This window comes from Malus sylvestris, chromosome 9 (genome assembly GCF_916048215.2).
Source record: "Malus sylvestris chromosome 9, drMalSylv7.2, whole genome shotgun sequence".
Lineage (NCBI taxonomy): Eukaryota > Viridiplantae > Streptophyta > Magnoliopsida > Rosales > Rosaceae > Malus > Malus sylvestris.
The window spans coordinates 15,576,511-15,597,713 of record NC_062268.1 but is presented as its reverse complement, the minus strand read 5'-3'; the positions used below and the strand labels follow the sequence as shown (position 1 = coordinate 15,597,713).

The 21,203-nt window shown below is 36.3% G+C and overlaps 3 protein-coding genes and 2 long non-coding RNA genes across 6 annotated transcripts; all 5 read left to right on the top strand.

Moving 5' to 3' along the window:
* Nucleotides 1-107: 107 nt before the first annotated feature.
* On the top strand, nt 108-9,148 carry LOC126582910 (uncharacterized). Its single transcript, XR_007609624.1, has 2 exons — nt 108-2,360; nt 8,466-9,148. It is a non-coding gene; the product is annotated as an uncharacterized LOC126582910 (long non-coding RNA).
* Nucleotides 5,875-8,219, top strand: LOC126582909 (uncharacterized). 2 transcript variants are annotated; one of them, XR_007609622.1, is made up of 5 exons: nt 5,875-5,989; nt 6,128-6,168; nt 6,535-6,890; nt 7,063-7,174; nt 7,789-8,219. It is a non-coding gene; the product is annotated as an uncharacterized LOC126582909 (long non-coding RNA). The 2 variants fall into 2 exon arrangements; XR_007609623.1 differs by having other exon boundaries at nt 5,881-5,989; nt 7,796-8,219.
* Nucleotides 9,149-11,376: 2,228 nt separating the features above from the next.
* LOC126633829 (uncharacterized) lies at nt 11,377-14,426 on the top strand. Its single transcript, XM_050304378.1, has 4 exons — nt 11,377-11,794; nt 12,005-13,387; nt 13,499-14,254; nt 14,413-14,426. The coding sequence occupies exons 1-4, from the start codon at nt 11,377-11,379 to the stop codon at nt 14,424-14,426; spliced, it is 2,571 nt and encodes an 856-aa protein (XP_050160335.1).
* A 58-nt stretch (nt 14,427-14,484) lies between these two features.
* On the top strand, nt 14,485-16,128 carry LOC126633828 (uncharacterized). Its single transcript, XM_050304377.1, has one exon. The coding sequence runs from the start codon at nt 14,485-14,487 to the stop codon at nt 16,126-16,128; it is 1,644 nt and encodes a 547-aa protein (XP_050160334.1).
* A 381-nt stretch (nt 16,129-16,509) lies between these two features.
* Nucleotides 16,510-20,913, top strand: LOC126583893 (uncharacterized). Its single transcript, XM_050248436.1, has 10 exons — nt 16,510-16,653; nt 17,347-17,620; nt 17,725-17,824; nt 17,921-18,045; nt 18,117-18,198; nt 18,282-18,414; nt 19,118-19,275; nt 19,950-20,399; nt 20,585-20,737; nt 20,829-20,913. Exons 1-10 carry the CDS (start codon nt 16,510-16,512, stop codon nt 20,857-20,859), a joined length of 1,650 nt encoding a protein of 549 aa, XP_050104393.1. The 3' UTR covers nt 20,860-20,913.
* Nucleotides 20,914-21,203: the final 290 nt, after the last annotated feature.

Genomic DNA, 21,203 nt, shown 5'->3' with positions numbered 1-21,203 from the left:
CCTGGAATTAGCAGCTTCGTTGTCAGTTCCAACTTCTATTGCTTGCCCTAGAGACTAGCAGGACTATAGTTTCGATAGTTTATATGTTTCGACAAGACCATATTACTTTAGTCTAAAGAAAGCATTGGATTTGGCACTGTTCCTTACTGTTCATGCACCTGAATTTCAGTTTAATTACAACCATACCATTGGTTTAATGAGTGGGCTTTGTGGAAGTTTTGGGTTCGGCCCGGGGGATTTTTTTTGGGTTTGGGCAGATGGCCTTTTGCTGGTTTGGCCTGTGGCTGCTGGGTTTATTTGGTTGGTTTTGGTAGGGATAGGAATGCGGTGAGGTGAATGCCGTGAGTCATCCAGTGTGGCTTGCAGAATGGCAGAGAGTAGAGTAGAGATGGAAGAGTCGTGGGTGAGAGAAGAGGAGAGAGAGAAGAGTCGTGCGTTTCAAACGGGATGTGAGGAAAGACGGGAGGAGAGAGAGAGGGGTAGGATGAGCGAATCAAGGGTAGGGGTGCCTGAGAGTTTGGTTTTAAGAGTCGACAGCAAAGGGTGCGCAGAGAGACGGCGAGGCGAGTGGGGAGGGCTAGGGGTAGGGTTCCTTTCGGGATTTTGGTTCCAGCTGGATGCCATTTCTGCAACAATTAATGGGGAAGACATGGTTGCATGCAGTTTCTGGGGTTGTGGGAGAGATTTATGGATTTTGTCCAATGTTTTTAAAGAAGGATGGAGAGTGAGACAGAGAGGGCAGAAAGCATGATTTGATTGAGTGGCGGGGATATTTAGAGGTTTTGTACTCTAATTCAACAGCTCAAACACTGTTTTTAAATCATTGTTTATTGTTTGGTTTGCCATTTGCTTTGTTAAAACTGTGATTAACATTTTATAGTTTCAATCAAGTTGTAAAGGAATTTTATAGCCCGTTTAGTTGGGTGTTAGGAAGATCAATCTGGTTAGTGCACTGTTTCGTGCACTGTTAGAGTCAGGTTTGTGTCTTTATAACTTTGGGAGTTACACTCTGCTCATTTCTGTGTTTCTTCATGCTTTGCTCCTGTTTCCTTCTCAACAAATCAAACTGAGGTTCCTTTCTGCTTTACATCCTTTGAATATCTCTCTGTTACTAGGTTGTTTCTCCATACTTTGTTGCTTCTATATTTTTGTGATAAGGGTGTTAGAAGGCTGTTTTAGTTGTTGTTTTGCTCCTCTGTTGATAGATTGTTTTTGCAAATCTTGGTTGCTTATGTATTTCTGTTACTAGATTGTTTCTCCATACTTTGTTGCTTATGTATTTATGTGATAAGGGTGTTAGAAGGCTCTTTTAGTTATTGTTTTGCTCATCTGTTGATAGATTGCTTTTTAAAATCTTGGTTTTGAACACCCACTTGCCGTTCTCAATACTGCACTCCTCAGGGTCGAACTCAAACCTATCATCTAATAGGGAAGCTCATGGCTGTGGAGAGGGTAGAGTGGTAGATAAAGGTTTTGAAGGGAGAATAATATGAAAAGGTGTGTGGAAACAGTATGATCAAGACTTAGTGAGAGATGTGTTTTATTTTTGGGGAAACATCTTTTGCGGTTTTTGAGTACGAGTGAAACCAAAGGAATGTATTTAAAGAAACAGGTTTAGGGGTGAGTTTCAAGGTTAACATCTTGGCCTCCTTTTCTGTTCTCTGCATATACATATAGTGGGGAGCTAGCCATGGCCCTATATGATGATCATCCAACAACTGTTTTATTGCTTTCATATGCAAAAATAGTTCAGAATCTTTCATTAGGCCTTCAACTCAGCGTCGCAAAAACTTACTACCAATAGACAGTTTGTAAGCACTTATGTTCCGACTCAGATCCTTACCGATATTTTTTGAATGTTGAAACGATATAGCACTAGGCCCAAGGTTGAGAACAGGTTAGATTTTTTTTATTTTTTTTGTGTGCTTAACGTATTTCTAAAACTTGGTTGCATGGCATAATCTATAAAACTAAAACTTGGTTCCATGACATAACCTCTCCGACAACAAAGTCATGCTTGAAAGTTTGCATGTACTAGCCACCCTTAATCCTTATCCATACTAAATTAATAATCACAAAAAAAAATTTGTATTCAATTAACATAGTCGTGGTGAAATGTTACTTTCATCTTTCTGTTCAATGAAAGAAAACCTTTTCAAAGGGGTTTTCTTTTGTTTTTCTCACACACCAAACGCTGCATTTGTGCATGTAATGAACTCATGTACGGAAATTGATTCAAGCTGTTGAGCTTTGGATTCTGGGTGATGATGGTTAATATGATTTTGTTTTCGATTTCAGGAGATCGGGTTTTTCGAGTTGGTGACTTTTCTTTGAAGCCTACGAAGACCTCTGTGTTTAAGGTTAGTGGTTTTGATCTTCCATGGTTTTGATTCTACTTGCAGCCTGAGGTGTAATTTTAGATATGAGACTTTCAAGCTTTTTGATTAATCTTAACCTTGATTAGTTAACTATAATTAAATTACTTTTTTTTTATTTTGACCCCAACATTCAATTTTATTAATTCAATTTTGATAAATGATTGAGAATTTTTCAATGATTGTATTACTGTGTTTGATTATTGATTGAGCAGTTGGATATATTTTCTTGCTTAAGTTTTTCTTAGGTGTGTACTAAATTGGATGTTGGTTTGGTTATTTCCGAGCTTTCACATGACTTCAGATACCCAATAGAGTATGAAGACCCCAACTTTAATTTTGCGCGTGTTTTGGTGCCTGCAAATGAAATCTGGCATAGCGAAATCTTGCATAGTGAAACTATGATAACTTTCCCTTCATCTTTAGATTAGCAAACAGAAGAATGAATTCAGAACAGTAGGGTTTCGATTTCTTTTTCTTTACTCATTTGATTCGCTGGGTTTACAGATTTTAAAGGTTCAACATCGACCCGATGTCCATTTCTGAAATACATTAATTTTGCTTTTTATTTTTCTGGGTATACATTATCTGTGAAACTTTGGTCTTGATTTGACTTTTGAAAGAAGAAAAGAAAAGGATAACTGAGAGATTGGTTTTTTTAAGAAAACCCCTTTGGATATGGAATAGGATCATTTGACTAGGCCTAAGAGTCATACGACCAGGGTTTGTTTTCGTTGATTTTCTGTAGGGGGTTTGGTTTTTTTACCAGGAACTGCTGAAAAGAATAGAATTCGGCTGTGTATATGTGTATGGTTTTATGCGTTTCGCTCGGTTGACAATTTGATAATGGCTGAAGTGCATTCTTTAGTGAAATGTGTTTTCTTTCCTCGATTGTAAATATCTTTTATGGTATTTTGCAAATTGAAACAAAGTGAAAGCTTTAGCCTCTGAATTTTGCAACCGCTGCCTTGCTGCTTTGGTAAAGTCTCAACTTCTTTATAATATCAATTAATTTTCGCTGTAACGTTAGGGTATTGAGTAGAATTCATATGCTACATAGAACATATGAGTAGACGTAGCAGCACAATTAATATGATATTGCATTTGCAAATGAAAATGATTTTAGCCATGTTAATAAACAGTGAATTAAGAGAAGATCAAGGCTAGGTTTGAGGTAAGTAAAACCTTGAGGCCAGAGTTTGCTCGAATATTATCTTAAGCATCTCAAGTGAACGCTTCACTACACACACATACACACACACACACACACACTCACCAGTCGTCGCATACTTTGGGTTGTACCTGTAAGAGGATTAATATTCCCCATCTTGATCATAGAATTAGCAACATCAGCAAAGAACAAATTAGGATTTGTGTTATAGCTTTGGACCAAACTGATTTTTTGAGTTGTTTAAGTGGTTTTTCCCAATTGTTACAATTAGCTAATGCATTACTATATAATCTGTGTTGGCGGGTCAAAAAAAAAATTTCGTTGGTTTGAAATATTTGTTCAAGTTTTCATTTAATTTATATTATTTTAACTCCATTTCTCCTAAGAGATTTATACACGTATAAAATAAGAAACTATTATCGTTTTTCTGGTTGCAAAATATATAGTTGCAGTGGTTAGTTGTGATGTGGAAATGAGGGTTTTTGAAATTTAATTTCCACTTTCATTCTATTATTTCGAGATTTTAGAAGGTGGGTGTGGTTTAGGGTTAGAGTTTGGAATTCTGTGCAAATTCATTGAAGTTGTTGGTTATGCAGATGGTGGTGTGTGTATACAAATGATATGCGTCTATTCTTTTGCTTATATTTAAATCACATTTGAATCAAGACTTTCATATGTCACCTGAACTTAAATATGGTCTTTTCCCATTCTTTCCGTTTCAGACGTCTTATCTTTATGATTCTTTTTTAATTAACTGTTTGGTTCGATCGCTTTATGTTATTTGTCTGCTGTCTGCTTTGCTCTCATTCTTGGTTGTCTTTGTAATCCTCTCATTGTCCAGAGGTTGGATGGTTTGTTTGTTTTTTTTTAAATTTTGTTTGTGCAATTCAGTCTGTGATTCTGTTATTGGTTGGTTGGTGTTTTCGTTAGGTTTTCTAATAGTCAACTATCTCATCCTCCCGAAGTTCTTTAACATGTGCTGTTCACAACTGCGCTCTCTCAACGAACTAGACATTTTAAAAAAAAAAATTCACAACTTCTATACTTAGGAAAATGAGTAACCTTTTAACAATTCATGAATGCAACTAAGATGTTCAGAAAAATTCATGGATATTAACATTAAAACTACAAGTATCATTAACTCATAAATACTTAGGTTATGTATTTTCTTTATCGGCTAAAACTTCAAAATTATATATATACTAAAAGAGAAAATGCACTGAAATACTGTTCATAGTACAGTGTGATTCCGTTTTTGCCCCTACTTCTTTTTTGTTGTTCCAACTTTGCCGGTTTGCTACGCTGTGGGAATAAAATGGTGACGCGTGTTCTTCCTTCTCGATGTTTCGACTTGCTTCTTTCTCGCTCTGCTCACCGACTCACTTCAGTCAAATCTTTCTCTCGCAGACGAACCCAGCTCGACTTCTCTTCCACCTCTTCCTTCGCCGAAGCAACTAAAAATCAAAAACCTACTCGCGGCTTCTTCCTCCCGATTTCGGAGCTTCTCTCTCTTCCACTCTCTCTCTCTCTCTCTCTCTCTCTCTCCCCCCTCCATCGAAGCACCTCCATACACAGGTGTCGTTTCTCCCGTGATTATATATTTAATTATTTGAAAGTTAGTTCTTCTGTGTAAAATTCTTGAGCTTTTGATTACCTACAATTTTCAATTTTCTACAATATAGGGTTTTTGGATAATTTCATGATTTAGCGATCCGTGCATTTTCCATAACCCTCTTTACGGAAGGTAAGCAATTTATCCTGCTTTAGAATTTAAAAAATTATTTTGCCAAAGAAATCTATAATCTGGTGATTTTCTAGGGATCCAAGGATTGAAAAAGCAGGGAAAGCAGGGAAGAAGGTTGGAAAAGCAGGGCTCTTTCTTTGCTTCCAGAATTTCGTCCCCTTATCGCAGTTTAGCTCTTACTGCGATCTTCATTTTCAGCCCTATTTCGCTTCGGGAACCTGTTCTTGGCAAAAGCGACATCGTCATGGAAGCAGCTTGAAGCTCCACCAGGTTTCGAGGCAAGATTTTTTCTGTATAATCTCACCAAACAATTATCAAATTATTATTGTTAGTCTTCTGCTTGGAATTTGACTATTGTGATTAATTTAGATTTTTGAGGAAGCGGGAGGTTGTTTGTAGAGTGAGTGATGTTAAATTTTGTTAAATTTTGATGTTAATTTCTCAACATTCTCATGTTTCTCATCTATTTTGTTAAATTTATGTCAGCCTTCACCATTGGCATATACCTCTCGACCTCATCATCATGTACTCATGGTATAGATTTAACGCTGACTGTTTACATTTTTTCATATGGGTTTTTTGAATTACAGGAAATTTGGTCTTCAGCTCCCGTAGGTCTTTTCCTGATGATTTTGATGATACTGAGTTTCCTTGCCCATTTGATGTGGATGATGATGATGTGACAGATCCAGGCAGCAGGTAAGTTCTCAACTTCATATATTTTAGTTACTTCTATTTCTGCAAGTATTTTACACTTGATGTTCCACATGCTGTCCTTTTTGTGAGTTTCTCTATGAATTCAATCTGAAAGTATTAATTTTCCTGCTTTTTTTGCAGAGTAGCTGTCAAAAGCCTAAGGATTCAGTTCGAGAACCTCAGTAAGTATGTTTATTTTCTCAAATCCTGAATTGGAAAAAATCCATTGTTTAAAGATTTACTGTATGAATTATTCAAGAACAACTCACATAAGCATTTACTTGCACTTATTGTCAATTAGGAATTGACTCAAACAATATGGTTGTTTGCCATCAGCTGCATAATGATAACTAAATAGGAATAGAGGTGTTGTTTGTTCATTACCGTGCATTATATGCAAAAAAGGCCTTAATCTAAAATTGACAGATTTGTACTCACTCATTACTCAATGAATGTCTATGATGGTTCTGATATAAAGAAATTTGGGTTGAAGATGCTCAGATAAAGGTAGATCCATGAGTTTGATTGACTTTAGTTTTTATAAACAGTATAGTGCACCTTTTCAAAGGCTTGATGGACATCACCTTCGTTACATATTCAAGGGGCTATTTTGGCATTATCAACCCCCTTCAATGTTGATCAGAGATATTAGCGTTTGCAGCGTGATGGCTTGGTCTTTAGGTGTTAGAAGTCAATGATTCATTTGCAAGCAGATACACAACAACTGAGAAGAGGCAGTTGTGGCACCCAATCCCTGGGTTTCGGAAAGAAATGGAATGGAGTATGGAGATGATGCTGAAGACGAATCTGAGAACTCGGAAAAGGCTTTGACAACAAACTTGCATATGGACTAATGTGCAACCATCTTCTGAAGATGAAGACGTCTGCCCTACATATCTGGATGGTAAGTTAAATGTGCAAATGTCACTGTAGTTAATACCAATGGGCATTACTAGAATATGGCTTAAGATATCAATTGTTCGGTGATAATATATATTGGTGTTGCAAACTAGCATCTTTCTTCAATTGTTCTTTTTGGTGCTTTAATACTTAATAGTTGATATATTTTCTTGCAGAATACACCAAAAAAATCCAAAAGTCAAACGACATGTCCTGTCCTCATCATTTTCAACTTGGTTGCAATAATGAATGGTTGGCAAAAAACGAAAGATGGCCAATTTGTGGAAGGTAAACTAGACCATGAAATTTATGTTGTACGTCAAAATTATATTGCTTATTAGTTGCACCACCCTTCGAATTTTGCATGTTGTTATTTTCAGTAGTGCTCATGTTATCTAAATTAAGAGTAAACTTACAGAGTAGTTCATCCCTTTAACTGTTAGCTCTGAAATTTCATGAGCAAGATAACTGCAGGTTTTGATAATATGTAATTTAGAGAAATCCTCAATTTTGTGCATTAGAAATCATTGGAATGATGTCTCATGATTATGTGAACATAAACACTTGCATTATACAGAAAAGACTTAAATTTTTCACTTTTATACCGAATTAAGTATTACGCTACTCCAATGTTTTCTAATGCAGATGTATGTGGCATTTAGGAAACCAAAGTTTCTGGGGTTTGAATATTTTCCAATTTTAGCTTATCCTTGAGTAGGGAATTTTGATGAATTTATATTTTTCCCTCCAATTTTTTGTGTTTTCATGTCCAAATAATTCTTCAAATTTGGTTCCCTTATGGCTCGGATATGCATACAATCATTGTTTGGAATTTGGTTTTTACTGCAAATTTGGAATTTGGTGTTTATATGTATTCGCTGTGACGGGAGGATGAATTCTAGGATGCAGGTGGAAGGATTTGGCAGAATCAGATGTTTATGACGAGAACAGAAGAGTTGCCACAATGCTTGAGGTTGCCAACGCCAAGAGTTGTAGCTGGTTCAACCCGAAGAAGGGTTAATTTTTTTACAAAATAAGTTCCAATTCCTTAGTGGTTTGGCTTTACAGTAAATACCAAATGAATTTTTCATGTGGTAGATTTTTTTAATGGAATTCATTAACTTGGTAGATTTATGTTTATAGAATACATATGAATTTTCATGGTTATCAATCGTTCAATACCTCTATATGGTTACAGAGGGTTGAAGGTAATCTCTATACATTTTGTAAATAGCACTCCCTAGCTATGGCAAATCAGCATTCTCAATTTTCTCATGTAATATATGTATATAAACACTATTCTTTATCACATACTTTTTCAAAATTTTCTACACGTTTAACATAGTTTTGTAATCCGCGGCATCGCGCGGGTTTAGCTGCTTGTTTGATATAAAACACCATCAAAATGCTTTTTGATTGTGTTTTTTTTAAATTTATATGTAACTTTTGGTAATCTTATATTTTTACTTTATTAATGTGAGTTGTTAAGTTTTTCATGGTGTTATTTTTCAACTCACAAGCTTAAAGATACTTAAAAAAAAAACAGAAATATTGACGCTATATTTAAATTTTGATTCAGGGTAAATAAAATGGTACAAGAGATCAATCGAAGAGAACAACAGATTCTAGGAGGGGTTTTTGTCAAAAATTTAAGGCAACTGGTTAAGGCTCGACACGATGAACGAAATCGAGGGACATTAGTGAGATATTCTGACACTGCCCCGGGACCTGGTACAAAGAATTCAGTGAAAATAGAAAAAACAAGGATGGGTTTGCGTGTTTATGGTAGGGGTGCAAACCGAAACAAATTGGTGGTCCATACTATGTATCCACCTGCAAATCGTAGTAATCCGCCGAAAGAAAAAGTTCCGCTGGATAAAACACTTTCACAACGCTTTTTGGGGTTTTCCAATGGCATCCACAGGTTTACTAGCTGGAAAAAGGTTGGAGTTTTGTTGCTCTTGCTTGCCTCCGCCGCAACGGCCTTTGGAGTTTTAAATGTCTAGAGAAGGGGTGGGTCTTTAGATAAGATAAGGGCAATGTAAACTTTTTTTGTTCGGTCATAAGGGCAATAATGTAAACAGATAAGCCTTTAACCGTTTTAAGGATAAACTGTTGTTAATACTCTGTTTTTCCACCTTTTTGGTCAACTTCTATCTTGCTGATAAATGTATTTTGCTGACCCTTATATTCTTTTAAGGATAAACTGTTGTTCACACTCTTCTTTGCACCTTTTTGGTAGACTTCTATCTCACTGATAAATGATTTTTCCTAGCAATAACCTTATCGTGCTGGGATTTTTTTCTCTCCTTTTATTTTTTATGCCATTTATGTTGTTGTTGATAGGATCTTTTAGCTGATGCTTCTTTGCTGGTTCTACACTTTTAAAGCCATTGCTATCTTGATGTTTTAGTTTTCATAGTGAGCTCGCCGCTCTTGTCATTGACTTTTTCCTTTGCTTATATCGTCTCATGCTGAACAAAGCCAATGTATGTAGCAAGGTTGCTAAAATTGAGTGGATTTGTTATCCAATTGCACCTTTAGTTTGTTTAGTCAGTGGTGGAGAGGGGATGAGACATGACGGTATGGCGGGTTAGTGAGTCGCTGAAGTACTAGATCAGATGTTAATGGCTACTTAAATGGGGTTTTAGTATACAGATGTTTAGATTAGGATTTTTTTTGTTGCCATTTTGTAATCCAGATCTAATTGTAGGTTTCGTGTTGCATGTCTCCATCTTTAAAATTTAAGTTTTTTATTAAAAACAGAGCATATAGCAGCATGTGAAAATATATGGATTAAACTATAAATGCATACGTTACACACTACGGACACAAACCAACACGAACTCAAAAATAGCCGGAGCGTCTATAAGTGTCATTGTATTTGTAAATAGTACTACAAACACATCATAATTCCACACGACCCGCCCCATTAGTGTTCTATTCAAATGCCTATGGATCTCATATCAACATTTACGAGGATTCAACACCTGAATCATTTGATCCTGGAGCATATTGTTCAAAATCACCACGGCTGATGTATCATTTTCACTTGCTTTACTTGCCTCCCAGGCAGAAATGGTGGCTTCTCCACTTTTCCCCCAAACAGATACGGTATCTTCTCTGGCGGTATTTGTTCGTATGCTGGAGTGGCATCTTCTCCTGCCTTGCCTATCCCCCAAGTAGGTGCGGCATGTTCTTTAGCTAGAGTTTTACCCCACGATGATGAAGAGCATCAATTGTGTGGCTCTTGCTTTTTTTGCCTTTGCTTTGAGCAACGATTTTTGGTGCCATAATGAATTTTTCTCATAACGCATATAAAAACCTTTTACTTTGGTGCTTTTATTAAACCTAGAAAAACGCATATCTTACTTTTACAATTTGATTAGTAGTTGTTGAATGGATTTACCTAATTCTTTTACTATCAATTTGATTTTACATGCTTTGTCGGTTTTTATTCGTGTAAGTATATAAAAACTGCGTCATGAAGCTAATTACAATTAGTCAATCTATAGATGAGCTGGCATCGTTAAGTGATGCGCTTAAACTCAAAACATGCTACAGTATTTCTATCATTAATAATTTGTATCAAACTCAACATTTCATAAGAGTCCAAATTGAGAGCTTTGTGAAAAAGAATGAAACTACATCACAACATTACATTGCTTGTAACACATGCTAATATTTTTTTAACTAGAGCAAAAGTCCATTATCTTGCCTTCCGGACTTTGTCATGGTTGCAATATCTGGTGATTTATCTTATCCTGTTAGCCTGTTGTAAGATCAACCAAAAGTGTTTTGCCCTGTTGTTATTCTTTTGCATTATATGCTTTTTTTATTATTAGCTCGATTGTGCTTTAGTATTGTTGGTCTTTCTCGGTGTTAAATTGTTCATGCTGTCTCACTTTTGCATCTAATGAGTCAACCTAGGACAAAATTTAAACGTTTTAAATCTTGATCGTCTCTATTTCAGGCAATTCATTTTTTTTTTGCTAACCTAAAAGCTTTTGCTAACCTAAAGGCTTTTGATGCATGTCATTTCTTTAAAGTATTAAAACATACGTCGTTCCAATTATATATGCGTTTATATTTTCTCTTCCTTTTTGTAGGTTCTACAACTTTTGTTTTAATCGTTGCAATCTTGCATTACTGCTCAGTAGGATTTGTGCCCAGCTACAATCCCGTCTCTATATCGGTTAGATTTCTGCACCTTTAAGGAACATCACCTTCTTCATTTCTGTTTGCTCTTTTGAGACCTTATGGTTGCTTTGTTGTTTGATCTTTATGTTGGTCTTCTTTATCGCTATTTTTTTAGCAATCGTTGCATGCTTTATTCATACCTTTTACCGTGTCAACGGGAAACAACGTTGTTCAAGAAGACAACCGCATATTAAGTTTCTCTATTCTTTGTTCTTCTCTCATCTCATTATGATTGTGTTTTTACTGTTATGTTTAGAATGTGTTTGTGTTTTCAATCACCTCTTGCTTTAATGGGTTATAGCTCGCTGCTAATTTCATTTGGTTTAGATGGTTCTTTCGTTGATGTGTTGCTTTTATTAAAGAGTGCGCTACTGTTTCTGTTTTTTTCCCCTTTGTATAGTTTTATGTCTAAACGAATAAGGCGACCTAGAAGGGCCGTTGAAATTCAACGTGCCTATTTGGATGCGGTTGTTGCGGATGGTGATCTCAATAATTCAGAGTTGCAAGATGTTCCCACCGCTTACGACGATCAAGATAATGATGTTTCAACATCTTTGAACAACCAAGACAGCCCTCCCCAAACATTTGCATCAGCTTTTAAACAAAATATTCCTATCCGTGGTGTTTTTAACCCACATTTCGAACCTGGGACAAGTTCTCATCAGATTTCTGTACCGGTTTTCCTTGCTGATCGTGCCAATGAGCACAGTTTGTTAGCCATTCATGCTCAAACCAATCATTCTGGCTTGAACCCGCTGATAACCGGACAAGCCAACTATCAAAAAAAAAGAAAAAGTATGCAATCTTTCAACATAACTCAATTCTCATTCTTACTAATTTCAAAAGTTAAGTTTCCTCCATCAGTTAACTTAAGGTTGTCGATTTGATGAATGCTTCTGTTAATCTTTGTTTTTATAGGGATTGATCCAGAATATGTTGATTTTGGCTTAAGAAATTGTCAATGTCAATATTGCGGTGCTCTGTTTTGGCCTACAGAACAGTCCGCCAAGAATGCTTCATCTTCTACCTTGCAATTCACCACGTGTTGCATGAGTCAAAAAGTAAAATTCCCACGCGTTAAACCCACCCCTCCTTATTTGGATGATTTGTTGAATCCCAAAAATTCTCGAAACAGCTTGCAATTTAAAACAAATATTAGATCGTATAATTCAATGATGGCATTAACATCAATGGGAGCCAAAGTCGATGCATCAATCAACAAGGGTCGGGGTCCTTATATTTTTAAAATTAATGGTCAAGTGCATCATTTGATGGGTTCTTTATTGCCTCTGGAGGGCGAAAATCCTAAATTTGCACAACTATACATTCATGATACTCAAAATGAAGTCAGTAATCGTATTTGTTGTTTTAGTGGATCAGAAACGGTTGAAAAACTCGACCATCATGTTGTTGATGGCCTCATTAAAATGCTAGACGACTGTAATGAGGTCGTTAAGCTTTTTAGGCTCGCTAGAGATATGATTGATGAAGGGTCCACAAGTCATTTACGTTTGCGTTTATACGATGCACAGGCTAACCATGATGCACAATATAATTTGCCGGCGTGTGACGAGATAGGTGGCTTGATAGTTGGGGATATCGGCGAATTCCACACTGAAAGAGATATCATTGTGGAGCATAGGACGCATGGCCTACAAAGAATCACAAAGTTACATCCTAAGTACATGGCACTACAATATCCTCTTCTTTTCCCCTACGGTGAAGATGGGTATAAGAAAGGCCTTCCTTGGAATCCAGATTATAAAGGGAAAAAACCAAAAACTGGGGGAGTATCACTGAGAGCGTTTCTAGGTTATCAAATTCAGGATAGACCAGGACAAAATGACACCTTATTGAAAGGTGGTAGATTGTTTCAACAATATTTAGTTGATGCATATGCCACGCTTGAAGAAGATAGGTTAGATTTTATTAGGACAAATCAAGATTCTTTTAGAACAGAAAATCTTAAAGCAATTCATGAAGCTCTCAAAGCAGGAAATACAAGCAGTTCTGGTGTTGGCAAGAGAGTCATTTTGCCAACTTCGTTTACTAGCAGCGTTAGATATATGATAAATAATTATCAGGATGCAATGGCCATATGCCGTCACTTTGGAAATCCTGATTTATTTATCACTTTCACCTGCAATGCTAAATGGCCTGAAATTATTGAAGATCTACGTGATAAACCTGGTTGTAGGCCTGAAGACAGGCCTGATATAGTCTCCCGAATTTTTAAAGCAAAGCTTAACCATATGATTAAATTCATCAAATCAAGGAAACCTTTTGGCGATGTCGAATCAGGTTAGTTAATCGCTCTTGGCCAAAATTTTCCCTTTCTTTGTTTATCTATCTAATCATTACATATCTAGAGTGTTTTGTTTTGATGTCTTTGCATTCTCTATTTAAAAACAGTGATTTACACGGTGGAGTTCCAAAAACGGGGTCTTCCTCATTGTCATATCTTGGTCTGGGTGAACAAACATTATAAATGTCATTCTCCCTACGATGTTGATTCTATCATTTCGGCTGAGATTCCTGATGCAGATGTTGACAAAGTTGGGTACGATGCAGTTTCACAATACATGATCCATGGGCCATGTGGTCTTGCAAATCGATTTTCACCATGCATGAAAGAAAACAAATGTTCAAAAAAATTTCCAAAACCTTTCACAAGTGAAACCACTTTTTCTGATGATGGTTTCGTTGCATATAAGCGTCGGGATATAGAAAATTTGTTTGTTCTAAAAAAAGGAATCAAGCTTGATAACGCATTTGCTGTCCCTTATAATCGTGAGCTATTATTGAATTATCAAGCGCATATAAATGTTGAATCAGGCTGCCAATCAACACTCATCAAGTATCTTTTTAAGTACATAACTAAAGGTGTTGATCGGGCTAGAGCTGTTTTTGAGGATGAAAAGTTTGATGAGGTTGTGGCTTATCTAAATTGTAGATATTTATGCCCTTACGAAGCTGTTTGGAGATTGTTACAGTTTCACATTCATTTTAGGGAACCATCGGTTGAAAGATTGTCTGTACACCTTCCATCTGACCAAAACGTTGTTTTTAGAGAGACCGATGATCTAAACTATGTTATCAACCACCCTAATCTCGAAAGAACAATGTTAACGCAATGGTTTGAAACCAATGTCCAAGATCCTGATGCACGTAAGTTATCTTATGTTGAATTTCCGACGAAGTATGTTTGGAAAAATGATGAGAAACAATGGAGCCGTAGAAAACAAGGCAGATCTTTAGGTAGGGTTGCGTATGTTCACCCTGCTGCTGGTGAATTATACTATTTGAGGTTGCTGCTAAACTACCAGAAAGGCATCTTTAGTTTTGACCATTTAAAAACCGTCAAAAAGGTTCTTGAACCCACATTCCAAGCTGCATGCATGTCCCCTGGTTTATTGGGAGATGATAGGGAATGGAATAGCGCTATGTTAGAAGCAGTTATCACTGCATCATCTTTCCAATTGAGGCAATTGTTTGTCACGTTGGTGCTCTTTTGTGATGTCACTGATCCATCAGCTTTGTTTGAAGCACATTGGAAAACCATGTGCGATGACATTTCCAAGAACATGCATAACGCTTTTGGGCTACAAGATCTTTCTAAATATCAGGATGAACTTAGAAATTCGCTTTTGTACGAGTTAGAAAAGTTGTTTACAGCTTCAAATAGTTCTCTATCAAAGCATCACCTACCACAACCAAATAATCTAATGATGGATAGACTTAAAGCTAGGAGTTTGAGAGAAGAGTTAAATTATGATGCTAACTCACTAAAACAAGGGCACTCACTCCTGATTGGCCAATTAAACAAGGAGCAAAAATTAGTTTATGACAGCGTCATGGAGACGATTGACAACAATAGATCTGGCCTATTTTTTGTGCATGGTCATGGTGGAACAGGTAAGACTTTTTTGTGGACCACCATCATAACTAGAATTAGATCCCAAAATCAAATTGTTTTAACGGTGGCTTCATCTGGAATTGCCTCCCTGTTGCTTCCTGGTGGAAGGACGGCTCACTCTAGATCTAAAATTCCTATCAACATCACTGATTGTTCGGTTTGTGAAATTAAAAAAGGGACTCATCTTGCAAAACTAATCACTGACGCTACTCTTATTGTTTGGGATGAAGCCCCCATGAATCATAAACAGTGTTTTGAAACTCTAGATAGATCCCTTTGTGATGTTCTTAAAGGGTCAAAACCAGGCTTTGACCATTTGCCATTTGGAGGTAAACCAATTCTTTTCGGAGGTGATTTCAGGCAAATTCTTCCTGTTGTTCCAAGCGGAAGTGTTGCTGACATCGTTCAAGCTTCATTTACGAGTTCATACCTTTGGTCCTATTTAACTATATTTTTCCTTAAGCAAAACATGAGGCTTTCGAAAACAGGTCTGAACGAAGTGGAAAAAAAAGAACTCGCTGATTTTGCAAAGTGGATACTAGATATTGGAAATGGTACTGTTGCCAGATCTATATCTTCAGCTGATGAAGAAAGCTCTTGGGTCGAATTTCCAAACCAATTCCTTATCCATTTTGATGACGATCCCATCAAAGCCATGGTTTCAGCTGTGTATACAAATTTCAAAGCAAATTTCCGAGATGTCTCATATCTGAAAGAAAGAGCTATTGTGACGCCACGAAATGATACAGCAACTGAAATCAACGATTTTGTGTTGGGTATAGTACCTGGCGAAAGTCGTACTTATCTCAATTTTGATTCGGTGTCTTCTGCAACAGAAAATTCTGAAAATTTAGATATGCTTTATCCAATAGAATTTCTAAACCAACTTGATTTACCTGGTTTGCCGCACCACAAGTTGTCTTTGAAAGTTGGTGCCCCAGTGATGTTGATCAGAAATTTAAATCAAAGTCAAGGGCTGTGTAATGGAACACGATTGGTTGTAACACAATTGAACGACAGAGTTGTACAAGCAAAAATCATGACGGGAAGCAACATTGGCGAAAGAGTTTATATCCCCAGGATCATTACTGAATCATCTCAGCATAAATATCCTTTTACTGTGTGAAGACGACAATACCCTCTAAAAATTTGTTATGCAATGACAATCAACAAAAGTCAAGGACAATCCTTGAAAATGGTTGGTTTGTTTCTATCGCAGACTGTTTTTTCTCATGGACAACTCTATGTTGCGCTATCCAGGGTCACCTCAAAAAAGGGTCTCAAAATTGTTATTGCTCACAATAGTGACATGCCTTACGGTTATACAAAAAACATTGTTTATAAAGATGTATTGAAACATTTACATACAGGTATACGTTTATGTTCACATTTTGTCCCTTTGTTATTTTTTTTGTTTGTAATCATGGCTCCACCATTTCTTTCATAAATCACCCTATTCAATGTTGAATTTAATTTGCTTCTAAATTTTTCATCTTTTGCTAGATTAATGGATGCGATGCCAATTAGTTTTCTGACGTCGTACCAACCAGGAAACAAACTCCAGATCAGGGTTTGTAGGTTATGGGTCACGAAGAGCATCGGAAATGATCCTCAACCTACAAGTCTTGATTGTGTATTTGTTGATAAACAAGTAAGATTCTTACACCTTTTAACCTGTCGTCAAACACTACTATTTTCGTGTATCAAAATGTGCACACAATTATTACAACACACTTTTGTGATCAAACTTATCTTAAAGTTCGTGAACCAAATCCTCTACACAATTATACATCATTTCTGCATAATTAATATTTGGCGAATTGTTTTGCTAGATTCAATGTTAGCCCTCGACATTCATTTAGAGGCTGCATTTAACCAGTTCATGCAGGTGGACAACAAATCAAAATTCCATTTTTTTCCGTATAATAGCATGGCTTAAAATAAATTGCATTATTAACAAAAATATTCATGGTGCACCATACACAATTCGGCTCTCTTTATATTTCACTAGAGAGATTATATTTTGTTATTTTTGAGGAAGATTTTTTAACTGAACAAACGAAGCTGAGTATCAACTACCAACTATTCTTTTCCTTAATTTATTTTCTTCTTTTTTCCTACCTGTACAAATGAAACTAAATATATATTTACAAAGTTGCTTCAATTGCTGCGAATTTCATTCTTAAAGTAATCTTCTCTATTATCTTCCATATGATCTTACATGTTATCTCTGTAGGAACCACTATGCTACGCTTACTTCTTACGTGGTTCCATAACCTTTTGCGTTAAATGTTCTCCTGCTCATTTAGTATACTGTCTGATTTTATTTTTCTTCTTCTGAAAGGGGGATGTGGTTCATGCAACCATGAACAGTCGAGACATGCAATATTTTTTTAACCATCTAAGGGTTGGCGAAGCATACGAAATCAACAAATTTCGTGTTGTTCACAACAGGACATCAAGCAAGGTTGTCCCTCATGCTGCCATAATTGAATTGAACAGCAAAACCACAATCGTTCCTATTGACAAAACAAGCCAGGAAATCCCGATGCATTGGTTCAATTTAATTGAGCTTGAGCAGCTTTACGAAAAAATCGATAGGGATGTTGAACTTACAGGTAACAAATTTACTCTTAAGCGCCACTCCAAAATATGAGAATCATTTTAATTTTTTTGTTGGCTTTGGTGCACACTCATTCTCGCTAATGAACATCATCTATAGATATATTTGGTTGCTTGACGGCTGTGCAGCCGATTGAAGAGGTAACCATCCAACGCACAAGAATTGCAAAGAAGAGAAATCTTAATCTCCAAAATATCAGGTAATTTCTATATGCGTTAAACTCTGATTACAATTTTCACATATGACACCGTAAACGTAACGTATAACTGACTGACACCTTCTTAATTATTTACAGGGGTGAAACAGTAAGGATCACCTTATGGGGAGAGATTGCGACAAATTTTGAGGACAGTGGAATACAATCGTTATTGCCACCCGTGTTTGTTGCTTTGACAGGCCTCAAAGTTAAACAATACCAAGGTCATACCCCGACATGCTTTATTAAACTGCTTAAAGTTTCAATTTGTTCATTATTCTCTTTTTATCTATAGGAAAGCCTGTTCTTGGAAGCACAGGATCAACCGTTTATGTTTTCAATCCGGACATTCCACAACTCTCTGAATACAAGCGCAGGTAAATAAACAACCCTTCTTTAAGAACTTTTGCATTTATATTTTTTAGTTTAATCTTTCTCACCCAAAAGATGCAAAAAATAGGTTTGAGCATCTAAAATCACCTATGCGAATCTTGCCCAGCTCAACTGACATGTATAAAAGGCATGTTATTGGTGCTGATTCTGAACCAAAAACGATAGACGAGTTGCTTTTACTTGATCCTACGTTGCACAAGGTTAGTCTCTCATTACCAACCTGTTACAAAAAATTCAAACTGTTAGAAAAAAAACGCACCAACAATTATAATGCCCCGGAATGAAATCAATTATTTAATATCAAGATCAATGAACATATGATATCCCTAAGATATCTCAAAAGGAAAGTCAAATATAAGATGTAAAATTCATTAAGCTATTAGATGCCTTTTCTTTATGGTTATTATGCTTAATATTTATGTAAGCATAGGCTTTAGAATAATAACTAACATGAATGAGAAGTACAATCAAACTGAACAAGCAGTCCACCAATATGCTGTTGCCAACGTGCAATACCCAGGATATTAAAAGTATGACAGAGTGCCTATTCGTTTTTACTCCATGTTTCCAAAGCGATGCTTAAATGATTAATGAAGATATGATACCCCTAAGACATCTCAAAAGAAAAGTCAAATGCAACATGTAAAGTTCATTAAGCTATCAGATACCTTTTCTTTATGGTTATCACGCTTAATATTTATGTAAACATAGGCTTTAGAATAATAACTAACATGAATAGGAGAAACAATCAAAGTGAACAAGCAGTCCACAAATATGTTGTTGATAACTTCCAATAACCAAGATATTAAAAGTATGACAGAGTGTGTATTCGTTTATACACCATGTTTCCAAGGTGATGATTAAATGTCGATGATCATTTTAAAACCTATGTTTCAATAACAGAATGCAAGTTTCACATGCAAAGCGACTGTTGTTGACTTCGATTTGGCCAGAGGTTGGTGGTACAACTCTTGCCCATCCTGCCATAAAGTTGTAAAGAAGATGTCTGGATCATTTCAGTGCAACGAACATGGTTTGATAAACAAATTACCCGAACCATGGTAATAATCTTTTGCATCTATTTTACGTCTAACGGTTATATTAAGTTGTTGAGTCTTTTTTGAAATTCTTATGATTATCAAATTCAAACATAATAATGCTTTTATATCTATGATATTTTATGCGACGAGAAGGTAGAACATGTGATGAGCACACAGCTTTCTTCAGCCAACATATATTTTTGCATTCACTCTCATGCATATGTTGGTCTTTGATTCATGATCTAAAATGCGTGCATACAAATAACTTTACAGTGGTCTCCATCTCCATTATACTTTGACTACTGTTTGACCCTTGGGAGTGTATTAGTGACATTATCGTAAATATTCCTTCTATAATGTGTTTAGGATAGTCTACACCTATAGTGTTTTTCCCACCTTTAAAGAAGAAACTTAAGAGTTTCCAAAACAACCATAATGATGATACGTGAATGCTGCTTTGATGTAATAAGTCAATAAAATTTACACCGCTTAGGAGGAATGGCTGTTTTCTCAGCTATTGTCATATGACCGCTTTTAAATATTGTAGCACACTTTCTTTAGTTTAAAGTTAACTGGTATGTTGAATTCAATAAGTTCAGTGACGAAATGGATATTGTAGGACCTCTCCATTTTGGTTACCAACTTTCGCTTAGAATGTATGATTGTCTAACACAAAATATCCTCCTCTTGCACAGGTTCAAGATCAATCTGATTGTCGAAGATAACACGAACCAACACAACTTCCTCATGATAGGAAGGCAAGCCGAAAAGATGCTTGGCGTTTCTTGCTACACTTTGGTGATAGAGAACGGACACGAGGACCCTTTCGTGGTGCCACCAATTCTTAACAATTTGGTCGGCAACTCAAAAACATTTCAACTCTCTTTTAGAAAGCAAAACACCGACTTTGCAAAAACAGACTTCATCGTTAATGGACTGGTTGAAGACCAACCGCTCTCCAACCCAACAATTGCCTCAGTCATACCACAAACACCCGCTACCAGTCTAGGAAAACAAATTACCAGTCAAGCAACCCCCGCCCCATTGACACCTTCCCAACAACCAGATCAACAACCCAAATCAGTTGCACCCGCCATAACGTCAAAGAGAGTATTGTTCCCTGATCAAACGGACAAACCTGACAGGTAAAGTTTTCCTGACAATAAATGTTGTCATGTGTCAATCTTAATAACTATACTTGCTTCTCTTCAGTGTAAATCTAGCCAATCATGAAAAACTGTCTACAAAACGTTTTGCACCACTCTTTCGCACTCTTCTCCATGACTATCATGTTTCTCTTTAACCTTATAAAATTTACCTTCATTAACAGCAAAAAACCTCGCCCCCAGCAAACAGACACAACCAATTCTGCAAGAATTGCTAGAGAATTCCACAATCTGGTTGTCCCCAAAATTGAACCGGCCGACAAAGTACCGATAGCCGCACTCAAGACAAAAACTCAGGCCAAAAAAATCAAAGATAGGTAAATTATAATTTGTTTTTCACACCCACATCTACACAATATCAATGATGGCAGTGTCTGCTAAATTATTATTTATGTTTTTTTGCTATAGTGTGGAAGATGTCCGATCTCAGAAAAAGTGAACACCCACAATCTTCATCATCGAGTGCTACAAGATGTGCTACATGTTTTTTGGGTTGAAAATTTGTGCTTAAAACCTTAGGTGCTGGAACAAGAACGAAACACTTTTTAATGTTTTTTGTTAGTGCTAAAACAAGTGGCTAGCTTGCAAGACATATATTTAACCATCTTAACTGCGGAAGCAAACGAACTGTCAACTACATATTGCTTCTGTTTCTTCAGTTTCTTATGGGAACAACCCTTTTGCATATTTTTTTCTTTTAACATTTGTGCTTCGGAAATGTTTTTTCTTAATGCTAAAACAAGTGGCTAGCTTGCAACACATATATTTAACCATCTTAACTGC